At 44.7% G+C, this 12,582-nt stretch overlaps 1 protein-coding gene across 1 annotated transcript in view; it reads right to left on the bottom strand.

The window, feature by feature from the left end:
• The window catches only part of LMO7 (LIM domain 7), a 193,824-nt gene that overhangs the window by 121,825 nt on the left and 59,417 nt on the right, over positions 1-12,582 (bottom strand). The window contains exon 3 of the mRNA XM_050952271.1: positions 9,228-9,297. Coding sequence (XP_050808228.1) covers positions 9,228-9,297 — 70 coding nt within the window. The remainder of the gene's footprint in view (positions 1-9,227; positions 9,298-12,582) is intronic.

Raw genomic sequence — 12,582 nt, forward strand, 5'->3', positions numbered from 1 at the left:
ACGTACCCTGAATGCCCAACTTTCATTTCACTGGTTAATCATTCAAGCATACCATGTATTGTCTCATTTATCTTTCCATCATGATTATCCCTGAACTGTGTGGGGCACACCCAAATTCTCTAAGCAGCAATATAATGAAACTAGACATGAAAATTATAGCTTCTTTTCAACTGACTAAAAACGCTTGGAAATAAATGTGATCCCACTAAATAACTAATCCCATCTTTTTTTTTTTAAGTAGAATTTAGCTAAAACATTACAATAGCAACTGACTGATGTCCATTCAGAAAAGAATTTGGTACATAAAAATACGCACATCAATTTCCTGTTTCTACAGGCAGAACACAACAGCATATATTTCAGGTGAAATTTAGAACATTATTTTGGCTTTCACTATTTATTTTACTATATTCAATAAGTTTCTTTTCAAAATAATCTTAAAAGCTACTGATCATAAAATCCTGCTGCAGTCAAGCACATGCAATACCTTCAAGACCTTCATTAAAAACTCCTATTGAAAAAATTTCTGTGTAACTATTTAGTACAGTTATCACCAGCCCTTTCTTTAACCACAGCTAAGCATGTCAGCTTCATACCATATTTGCATTTCAGATCAGCCAAGCTCTATCAGAGCGAAAACAAACCTGTGAAGGAATTCTGTGAGAAAGGCAAAGGGGAAATGAGCATTCAAGCCACTAGGTTTTTTTCTCCAAAGGAAAATGATTCCCAGATGGCCACAATCTTGAAAAAAATAACTGCATTTCTATCAGTAAAGCCATGAGTGAGACCAATGTGAGCTGCCTGAGATGAAGATTGCATGAAGTATTTTGGAAATATAGTTCTAGAGTTTGAGTATGACAGGGTGCAACTGATAAAGAGGCTGTGGCAGTATGAGACTAGAAGATCTCCAGCAGTAGGGTGTTAGCCTGATATTTTGGTTCAAGTCCCAGCACCACTACATACTCCCCACATGATCTTGGGCAAGTCACTTAGGGTACGCCTACACTACGGGATTAGTCTGATTTTATATAAACCAGTTTTGTAAAACAGATTATATAAAGTCGAGTGCACGCGGCCACACTAAGCACATTAATTCGGTGCTGTGTGTCCATGGTCCGAGGCTAGCGTCGACTTCCGGAGCGTTGCACTGTGGGTAGCTATTCCATAGCTATCCCATAGTTCCCGCAGTCTTGGAATTCTGGGTTGAGATCCTAGTGCCTGATGGGGGAAAAATCATTGTTGCGGGTAGTTTTGGGTAAATGTCACTCATTCCTTCCTCTGGGAGAACGGCAGACAATCATTTCACACCCTTTTTCCCTGAATTGCCCTGGCAGACGAAATAGCACAGCAACCATGGAGCCCGTTCAGCTTTTTTTTTTTTTTAAATATTGTCACCATATGTGTACTGGATGCCGCTGACAGAGGCGTTACTGCAGCGCTACACAGCAGCATTCCTTTGCTTTTGCATGATAGCAGAGACAGTTATCAGTCGTTCTGTACGTCTGCTGCCATTGTAAATTGGCAATAAGATGACGGTTATCTGTCGTTCTGTACTGTCTGCTGCTATCATGGGTGCCCCTGGCTGAGGTCAGCTGGGGGCGCAAAGGCAAAAATGGAAATGACTCCCCGAGTCAATCCCTCCTTTATGGTTTCTAAAAATAGAGTCAGTCCTGCCTAGAATATGGGGCAAGTATACTAGAGAATCAGTGTATCAGAGCACAGCTGCTCTGCGTCAGATCCCGCAGAAATGATGAGCTACATGCCATTCACGGGGGGTGCCCCTGCAACAACCCCACCCGTTGCTTTTCTCCTCCCCCAACCTTCCTGGGCAACCGTGGCAGTGTCTCCCGCATTTGTGTCATGAAGTTATAAAGAATGCAGGAATAAGAAACAGTGACTTGTTGGTGAGATTAAATGAGGGGGAGACAGCCTCCTGCTGCTATGACAGTCCAGGCAGGACATTAAGCGCTGCAGGGGAAAGGAGCCCAGCATCCCGCTGCTATGATAGTCCAGGCAGTACAGAATCTTTCCTTTACACAGGAAAGGGAGGGGGCTGATGGAGCTCAGCCCCCAATTGCTATGATGAGGACGGTTACCAGCCGTTCTGTACCATCTACTGGGAATGACCAGGAATCATTCCTATTTTTACCCAGGCGCCCTCGGCCAGCCTCACCTGAGGCCAGCCAGGACAGTCATATTGTACCGTCTGCCACCAGGGAGGGGAGAAGAGCGGATACTGCTCTTCACTGCTGCAGCATCGCGTCTACCAGCAGCATTCAGTAGACATAAGGTGACATTGAAAAAAGTCAAGAAACGATTTCTTTCATGTGGTGGGGGGAGGGAGTAAATCGACGAGCTATACCCTGAACCATGCCGGACAATACGTTTGAACCTACAGGCACTGCAAGCTCAGCCAAGAATGCAAATACTTTTCGGAGACTGCTGTGGACTGTGGGATAGCTGGAGTCCTCAGTACCCCCTCCCTCCCTCCCTCCATGAGCGTCCATTTGATTCTTTGGCTTTCCATTACGCTTGTCACACAGCACTGTGTAGCCTGGAGATTTTTTTCAAACGCTTTAGCATTTCGTCTTCTGTAATGGAGCTTTGATAGAACAGATTTGTCTCCCCATACAGCGATCAGATCCAGTATCTCCTGTACGGTCCATACTGGAGCTCTTTTTGGATTTGGGACTGCATCGCCACCCTTGCTGATCAGAGCTCCACGCTGGGCAAACAGAAAATGTAATTCAAAAGTTAGCGGGGCTTTTCCTGTTTACCTAGCCAGTGCATCCGAGTTCAGATTGCTGTCCAGAGTGGTCACAGTGGTGCACGGTGGTATACCGCCCGGAGGTCAATACTGTCGATTTGCGGCCACACTAACCCTAATCTGATATGGTAATACCGATTTTAGCGCTACTCCTCTCATTGGGGAGGAGTACGGAAACCGGTTTAAAGAGCCCTTTATATTGCTATAAAGGGCCTCGTAGTGTGGGTAGGTGCACCGTTAAATTGGTTTAATGTTGCTAAAATCCGTTTAAAGGCATAGTGTAGACCAGGCCTTAGTCTCTCTGTGCCTCAGTTACCCATCTGTAAAATGAGGATAATAGTACTTCCCTACCTCACAAGGGTGTGAAGAAGATAAATATGTTAAAAGATTGTGAGGCACTCTGATACTACAGTAATGGGGGCCATATTAGATATAAAAAAAAGATACAGCATACTCCAATAGGCAATATAAAGTGGAGGAAGAGTCCTTGGAGGAGTAATAGGCACTATGAAGACATTTTCATAACACAACAGGAAAGACTGATTGGTAACTTTCTAATACTTTGAGTTCTTCCAAGCAATGAAAGTCCCATTATTCTGAAAGTTTTAAAGTAAACTGGACAATGCACAAGTAAATATTGCAAGGAGTAATCCACAACTGGCAGGATAGAGCATTGATTACCAGTAGCTCTTTTCTATCTTTAATGTCAACATTTTTGATTTCACTGACCTGTCATGAACCCCTATAGTGGCAAGTGACTACGTTCAATATAGTCTCCTTCCTTTGGATAAACATGACTGGTTCTCTGTGTCAATTTCACATGCACAGATAAGGTTTAGGATTTAGGGTGTTATTACAATAAAGTGTGTACACAAAAGCTTGTTTACCAGTGGAGATCAGCAAAAGGCCTAATTAAAAAAACATCAGGCCTGTACTGATTAACAGGGCAGTACATTTGTAATTATGATCTAATCCCATATTAAAAAAAGGGTTTCTCAATAAAGTGTTTCTAGGTTAAAAAAGAAGCAGGATTTATCAGAGATTCTTACTATAATTTTAGCCAGCTGCATTGTGCCTATATTCACCCCATGTTATGGCTAATTTTGCTTTATGATGTTAATTTTCCCCCCTCAAACTCTTTGTTAAGGTCTTCACTGGCAATGGTAACACAACTTGGTGCGTGTGTGCAGGGTCAGGGAGAGCTATAGTCCTAAAAACAATGTGACACTCCACTTTTTGTGCTAGCAAACAAAAAAATATGCCTGCAAACCCTGAGTTCTTAGAACTGATCTAAAATAATAAGAGATATACCAGCTTAAATGTGTTAGCTATTAAATATTTCAGTGATGATTCAAGCCAGAAGTTAAGCCACCACAAAAATGAAATCAATTCCATGGTTTTCTGGTTCGCATTATTGGCTGCTTCCAATGCCATTTAGTCAGTCAAGCTACTAACAGAGTAACTGTACTGTCTTCCACAAGGATAATTTTGGTTTGACTCAAGTTTTTAGATTTTTTTTTTTATAGGAAAAGAGTTCAGCATAAAATTTTTTATGTGAGTAAAACCCAAAGCCTTTCTAGAATGAAAGCCACTAATGCGCCATGCACTTATCTCATACGGAAACAGATATATTGGCTTTCCATAATTTTCAAAAGTACATGTTAAGCTATCCCAACTTTATGGCATCTTAACCAATTAATTATGTAGCTCCTTCTCCTCCTTTAGAGACTTAAAAGCTACATACTTTGCCCAAAAAACTGCTGAGATTTTTTACAATCCTATGTTTTTTTAAAATATAGAAAGTAACTGCAGACATTCTGCATTCCACTTGCAAGAAAGAACATAAGAATGGCCATACTGTGCCAGACCATTGGTCCATCTACCGAGTATCCTATCTTCAGACAGCGGTCCAGGCCAGGTGCTTCAAAGGAAATAAACAGAAGAGGGCAATTTATTGAGTGATCCATCCCATTGCCATGTCCAAGCTTCTGCAACACAGAGGCTAAGAGATACCCAGAGCATGGGGTTGCATCCAATGTTCTCTCTAATTTTTTCCATCCATGTGCGAAATAAATTTTGTTACGTGCAGATATGCACCAAGAGTAGAAACAAAAAACCTAGATATGATTTATATTTTAAGAACTTACCATAAGGATAATTATTCCAGCTAGGACAGGTTAGGCATTTTAGAACTCACTACTCAATTAAATTTACGAGTATGAAAAATAATTATGAAATGCATAGATCAGTCAAAACACAAAAATAACATAAATTGAAAGAATAAAATTAGAGAATATATGTGCATTGCAAAAAGTACCCAGTAGCAGCAGCAATAACAATAATACAAGTATGTGTTGGAAGGTGGGCATGAAAGAGTGAGAGTGTGTGTGTGTGAGAGCGCGAGCGCAAATGAGCGAGAGACATATAGATACACACACACACACGTACGTACGTGTGAGCTGGCTACTGGGGAAGTCTCAGAAACATTGCACTGTCTTCAAAAAAGGCCCTCAGTCACTCATCCTTCATTGCAGGAGCACTGAGTCCTGAATCACAGTGTCCCCTCTCCCCTGCTCTGTGGAGATGGGGGTACTGGGGAAAGGGGGAGGGAGACACCCTGATCATCCCCCACTCCACCCCTGCCCTACACAGCCAGCAAGAGGGTCCTGGGAGCAGCTGCAGGATGGAGCAATGTGCGGGGAGGGGCACCTGAATACACACTGCTGGCTGCATGCACTCTGCTAATCAGTTGGGCAGCATTTGAATCTCTCCTGAGTGGCTGTGCAAAGTGAGCAGTTTACAGGGAACACAGGTTGCATCCCTGATAATCTTGGCTAATAGCCACTGACGGGGCTATGTGCCATGAATTTATCTAGTTCTTTTCTGAATCTTATACTTTTGGCCTTCACAGCATCCCCTGGCAAAGTTCCATAGGTGGAGCAAGAAGGCCTGGCAGGCCAGGTGAAGTGCTCTGAGCTCCCTGACACTGATATGGAGGACCAGATCATCCCACAACCATTGGCCCTGGGTGCTCAGCTCGCCCAGGTGGACTCCCCAGCCAGGGTCCCCAGCCCAGGTCTGAAGCATCAGAGATCAGAGTTAGTGATGGGCACACAAAGAAGACTCCCTGCACCACCAACCACGCGTCAAACCACCAATTCAGGAATGACAGGATGTGATCTGGCATCCTGACCACACACTGTAGATAGTGTCTGTTGGGGGCATAGACTGACACTAGCCACACTTGCAGAGGCCAGTGGTGGAGCTGGACGTAACTGACCACATAGGTACAGGGGCCACGTGGGCCAACAATCGCAAGCAGGTGTAAGCTGTGATGAGGGGGAAATTCCTCAGATGGGAGATCAGGTCCGACATAGCCTGAAAACATGCCTCCAGGATGAAGGCTCTGGCCCACATGGAGTTGAGAGCCACCCCTATGAATTGTGTATGTTGAACCGGCCTTAAAGTAGATTTTTTTTTCTCATTTAAAAAGAGGCCCAGGTCGTGGCAGATGGAACACACCAGATCGAGACTTCTCTGTACTTGGCTCCAAGACCTGCCCTTGATGAGCCAGTGATCAGTGTCTGAGGTAAGTGGCCACCAGCAGCGTACATTTTATAAAAACCCTTAGAGCCAATGAGAGGCTAAAGGAGAGTGCTGTAAAATGGAAATGGGGTTCACTCACTATAAAAACAGAGGAAACGTCTATGACTTTACAATATAGAGATGTGGAAATTGGTACACCACCTTCGACTTGAAGGACACCTGTCTCCTGGATCCAGGGAGGGGATGATGGATGCCAGGGAGACCATGTGAATCTTCAACTTTTTGAGAGATATGTTGAGGCATCATAAATCCAGAATGGGTCTGAGGCCCCTTTTTGCTTTTGGGATTAGGAAATAGCGGGACTAGAACCCCTTTCCCCTTGTGTCCCAAGGGACCTCATCCACCGTCTCCATGTGCAGGAGCTTCTTGACCTCCTGAATGAGGACTTGCTCATGAGAAGGGTCCCTGAAGAGGGATGGGAAGGGGCGGGGGAGGCTGAAAATTGTAGGGTGTAACCATGACACACTCTCTCTAGCACCCAATGGTCTGAGGTGACTTGGGACCAGGCCAAATGGAAGGGACAAAGATAGCTGAGGAAGGAGTGTGATGGATCCTGGAAGGTGACTGGGGTGTTGCTCTTGACCTCATCATCAAAACGAGAGCTTCTGGCCCCTGGAATGTTTTGCGGACTGGGCTGCATGGGTGAGTGGGAAGAAGGAGAAGGATGGTGGCTGAAACTAGCATCTCTGTCCCTTCTGCTTGCAGGTCCCTATCGAGACTGCCAAGGCCTAGGCAGTGGCCGGAACTGCTTCATCATAGGCTATGGTGTACGCATTCCCAGCAAGTGAAGGATGGCCCTGGTGTCCTTCAGCCCATGCAGCCTCACATCCGTGTAGTCTGAAAAAAAAGACTGTTCCCATCAAATGGGAGGTCTTGGATGGGAAGTCTACATTTCCTGGGATGGACCTGCAGTCTGACGCCAGGAGCTGTGCCTCATCACCACCACCAAAGTGACTACTCTCACTGCATAGTCCACCACATCCCATGCTATCTGGAGGGAGCATTTGGCAACCGCAGTGCCCTACTCCACTGGGGTGCCGAATTCTTGGGCGAAACCATGTGGAAGGGACTCCTTGAATTTATGGAGAGAGTCCCATGAGTTAAACTTTAACAGCCAAAGAGGGCCTCATCGTTAGCCACCAGAACTGCAAACTGGCCGTCGAATAAATCTCTCCCCCCAAACAGATCCAACCATTTGGGCTCTTTATTCTTGGGGATCAAACTGGTATGCCCCTGCTTGTCTCTTTCATTGGCCACAGACACCACCAGTGAGCGTGGGGGAGGGTGGGTATAGAGGTCCTCAAACCCCTTGGCTGGAACAAAGTACTTCTTTTCGGCCCTTTTTGAGGTGAGAGTAATGGAGGACGGAGTTTGCCAGAGACCCTTGGCAACCTTAAGGACACCGTTCTGCACCAGTAGCGCGACATGGGTTGGAGTGGAGGCTGACAAAATATTAAACAAGATGTATGTCTGTTGAATCATTTCTTCAACCTCCAGGCCCAAGTTCTCGGTCACCCGACGCAGCGAGGCCTGATGTTCCTTGAAATCGTTCAGCGGGCTTGCCCTCGAGAGTCCCGCAACCACCTCATCTGGGGATGAGGACAATGATTGCATCACGGTGGGGAGGTTCCAGGACATCTTCCCCTGCAGGGGAGGGTGGCTTAAGGGTAGGCGCTGTTCCTTTTGCTTTGACCACCAGGCACGCCTTGTGGACCGAGCCCAGTGCCTTCGGTGATGTCAGCTGCTACTCCAAGGTGGCAGCTGATGAACGGTGAAAAGGAGCCATTGGCATAACCGGCATTCCTCATGCACCTCAATAAAGCCACTGGCCATGCTACCAAGTCAGCGCCGTTGAAGCAGCCTCGGGTGCCTATTCACACCAGTGCAGACTAGGCAAGGGGTCACCGGAGGAATCCCCTTCTGGTGACCACGGTGGAACTGTCAATGACTGGGTCTGCTTGCCGACTGTTGTCACTGGGGACCAATGCCCAGAGCAAGGTGATCAGTACCAGTATCAAGGGGACTGGTGTGTGCGTGGGGGGCGGGGCCGGGACTGGAGACACAACAGAGAGCACTCCCAATATGCAGGCGATTAGGACCTGCACCTAGAGGACAATCTGCAGGAGGATGAGTGGCGTTGGTAGTATGGAGACCGGTGTTTTGCTCTAGGCGATCAGCATCAAGATGGCAGTGATGATCACTGGTGCCACGTTCACCGAGGACGAGTCCCAGAGTGTCTGGGCTGCAACTCTGGTGACCTGTGGTGCAGAGGTGGAGAGCGCTGCTTTGTCTCAGGGGATTGGCAGCACTCCACTGCCCCCTAAGAGATATTAGTGGCTGGCTTGCCCTCTTGGGGAGCCTTTGCCAATTCCTGGGGCACATGCTGTATCAATGCTGTGGGTGGAAGCCTGTACTCTGTTGCCGCTGGGGGAGTCTGTGAAGGCGTTGGTGCTGCCAGGGTTTTTGGTCCCAAGCCACTCTTGGGAGACAGTGGTGGACCTTTCACAAGGCTAAAGGCCCCAGCTGGCGAGGAGCGAGCATGTGGCTCCAGAGTGGCTGGGCAGCCCAAAGTGAGTCCTTTGCCCGATGGCCTATGACGCTTTTGCTCAGTGCCGGGGAGTCATGCTTTTTAGTCTTCTTTTGGGCACCAAGGATGGAGAATGGTGCCAAAATGCAATACAAATAATAGACAGACCTATTTGCATAGCACAACAGACATTGCAGAACAGTAGCTATTGCACACCAGTTCTAAGAGAAAAATGGTTATATATTGAAAAATAAAACACGAAGTACAGGACAAGGTTACTTTAAAATCAGAGAGAAATCTTACACTGAAAATGATTTTATTACTTACCAAACCAGCTATTGGAGTAGACAGACGATTGATCTTCTTAATGATGCCAGGTTTGATCTTGTTAATCAAACTAAAAATAAATGAAAACATTAACCACGATGCTATTATGTAATAACGTTAACATTTTACTCTAAGCATACAAAAAATCAAATGTTTGTGAAAAATTGTTTCTACATATTTCTGATTTAAATTTGAACCTACTAAAACATGATATAAAAAAGTTGATACTCAGCTTTCCAAATATAAAAATCAATCACAAACAATCAAGAGGCAAGACAGCTGAGAATGGCAGACAGAAGGCACAAAAGAAATAAGAAATGCATAGGTAAGGGAAAGAAATGGATTCAGGTTCCTGCGACAAAAGTGGAGATTTTCACCAGAATCTAAGCTCTTTTGTTAAAAAAATGCTTCTGGTTGAGAAGATACCAGTATAATCAGCACAAAGGAAAAAAGGGTTATCACTTAAAAAAAGTGCATCAACATTTCTTTAAGATGTGGTCAAAACTCAATGTTAAATACTCTGAGTATTTAAAGTAAAGTAAAGTTTATGTTTGTCTAAAGGACACACCCAATGGAAGGCTCCATTTTAATACATTATGTCATTCACAATACAAAATAGGCTTCAAGAACCTGATTTACAAAATCAAAGGCAAGCAGTAGCATACTTTTAAGCATGTATGTGCAAGTCAGGTATTCATGCTTACATAGTCAAGCAACTGAGGCAATTACTCCCTCGGAGAATAATTAAGTAACATTTTTATCATAAAGAATGTCACGCAATTGTACTTTATTTAGGATAAAAGTTAAACAAATCATTACGATAGCAAAACATTTCTTTTTTTAAGGGTTGGAATAACGGGGGCGGGGTGGGGGGAGAATGGTTCTCTGGTTTATTCAATATAAAATTCATTAATCCTACAGATCCTAAGGGGGTCTCATCCTGCTGCTGCATTCATTTGGACAGATCACTGCATCTGCACAGAGCACCAGTGATGTCCATACTACGGTGACCAGACAGTAAACGTGAAAAATCGGGAAAGGAGGTTGGGCGGAGGGGAGAATAGGAGCCTATATAAGAAAAAGACCCAAAAATCAGCACTGTCCCTATAAAATCGGGACATCTGGTCACCCTAGTCCAGGGATCTCAGACTCAGATCATGACAATGGCCACATGAGGACTAGTACATTGGCCCAAAGTCCGCATCAATAACACCTTTTCATATAAAGATATAAAAGCCCCCCCGCCTCCGCTCCATCCCTTCCATGAGGCCCCGGCCCAGCCTGCCTCCTCCCACCCTCTCCCTGACCCTATTCCAACCCCTTCCCCAAATCCCCGCTCATCTCGCCTCTTCTCCACCTCCTCCCCTGAGCGCACGGCTCCCTGCTCCTTTCCCTCCCTCCTGGAAAGCGCTAAGCACCGTCAAACAGCTGGAGGTAGGCAGAAGAGTGGGGATGTGGCACACGGGAGGGAGGGGGTGAGAGGAGCTTGGCAGCCACAGGAAATAACTCCACCAGCCACATGTGGCCCACGGGCCATGTTTTTGAGACCCCTGCTCTAGTCCATATATGTGCATCCCACAGAACTAAAGATGCAGTTGCAGAATCAAGGTCTTAAAACTACTTGCTCTGCACAGATTACTTGCCCCTGCAGTATAGATTTCATAGAAACCTATTAAATTCCAGTAATGAGATGGAAAAGGTAGGAAGAAAGATAAAATTCCACCTGATTTGCTGGAAGGGAAAGTAAGGCTCCAGGACTATGGGTATTAATATATCAACATTTCAATAAGTAGTCACTAAAAATAGGAGTATTTGAAGATTTACAGTAAAAAAACCTATTGGGTGGGTTTTCAAAGTATTATTTAGCTTTTGCATACAACATTTTCATTTGTCTATATTTTTGGTGCAGGTGGTTTAGAACATGGGATGGTCTACAAGAAGTATGACTTAAATGAAGTTACCTTTCTGGACTACCCACAAAAAAATTCAACGTGTTACAATGAGAATTCAGTCTTCTTTACCTCAACAATTGCAGCAGAGCCACTCAAACAGCTTACTAGTCTAGTATTTAGTTTATCATTATAATTTTTGTCCCCTATTATATCACAGGGGAAATACTGTAGTTGGAAAATTTTGCCCATTTTATTTATGAAACCACCTTTCCTTCTACCTCTGAATATATTAAATTGAGATAACTTTAAAATTATCTATAAATCTTAAATGCAGACTGGAACAAGTTAGTGCAATGTAACTACATTTTCAGAAAGCATTTTTTTTAAAAAGAAAGTTATATGCTAAGTCAACCTGCTCAGCAGAATTAATTTTGAGATATATTTTACTGCATACGGCTATTAATGTGAGTTAAATTAAGCCGATCAGCTTCAGAAGAGAGCTGCCATATGCCAAGTGCAAGTTAGTCTTCCATTCTTTTGCCAAACATATGACAACAATGACCACACTGCACCTTTAAGTGGGTGGTGGGACATTGTTTGGCTTGCAGGGGGAAAGGGAATAGCTCTTTACAGGCTGAGTGAGCGAGGCTCAGAAGCTGCTGCAAAAGGGAGAGTGGGTCATAGCAGTGATGCTGACTCATCCCCAGGAACCAGAATCAGAGACTTTAAGGTCAGAAGGGACCATTATGATCATCTAGTCTGACCTCCTGCAGAACGCAGGCCACAGAATCTGACCCACCTACTCCTCTATCAAACCTATATATCTGAGCCATTGAAGTCCTCAAATCATGGTTTAAAGACTTCAAGGTGCAGAAAATCTTTCAACAAGTGACCCGTGCCCCACAAAGGGTACCCGTGCTCCTCACCTCAAAAAAGATATTGTAGCACTAGAAAAGGTTCAGAAAAGGGCAACTAAAATGTTTAGGGGTTTGGAGAGGGTCCCATACGAGGAAAGATTAAAGAGGCTAGAACTCTTCAGCTTGGAAAAGAGGAGACTATGGGGGGATATGATAGAGGTATATAAAATCATGAGTGATGTTGCGAAAGTGGATAAGGAAAAGTTATTTACTTATTCCCATAATACAAGAACTAGGGGTCACCAAATGAAATTAATAGGTAGCAGGTTTAAAACAAATAAAAGGAAGTTCTTCTTCACGCAGCGCACAGTCAACTTGTGGAGCTCCTTACCTGAGGAGGTTGTGAAGGCTAGGACTATGACAATGTTTAAAAGGGAACTGGATAAATTCATGGTGGCTAAGTCCATAAATGGCTATTAGCCAGGATGGGTAAAGAATGCTGTCTCTAGCCTCTGTTCATCAAAGGATGGAGATGGATGGCAGGAGAGAGATCACTTGATAATTGCCTGTTAGGTTCACTCCCTCTGGGGCACCTTGCACTGGCCA

This window comes from Gopherus flavomarginatus, chromosome 1 (genome assembly GCF_025201925.1).
Source record: "Gopherus flavomarginatus isolate rGopFla2 chromosome 1, rGopFla2.mat.asm, whole genome shotgun sequence".
Taxonomy (NCBI): Eukaryota; Metazoa; Chordata; order Testudines; family Testudinidae; genus Gopherus; species Gopherus flavomarginatus.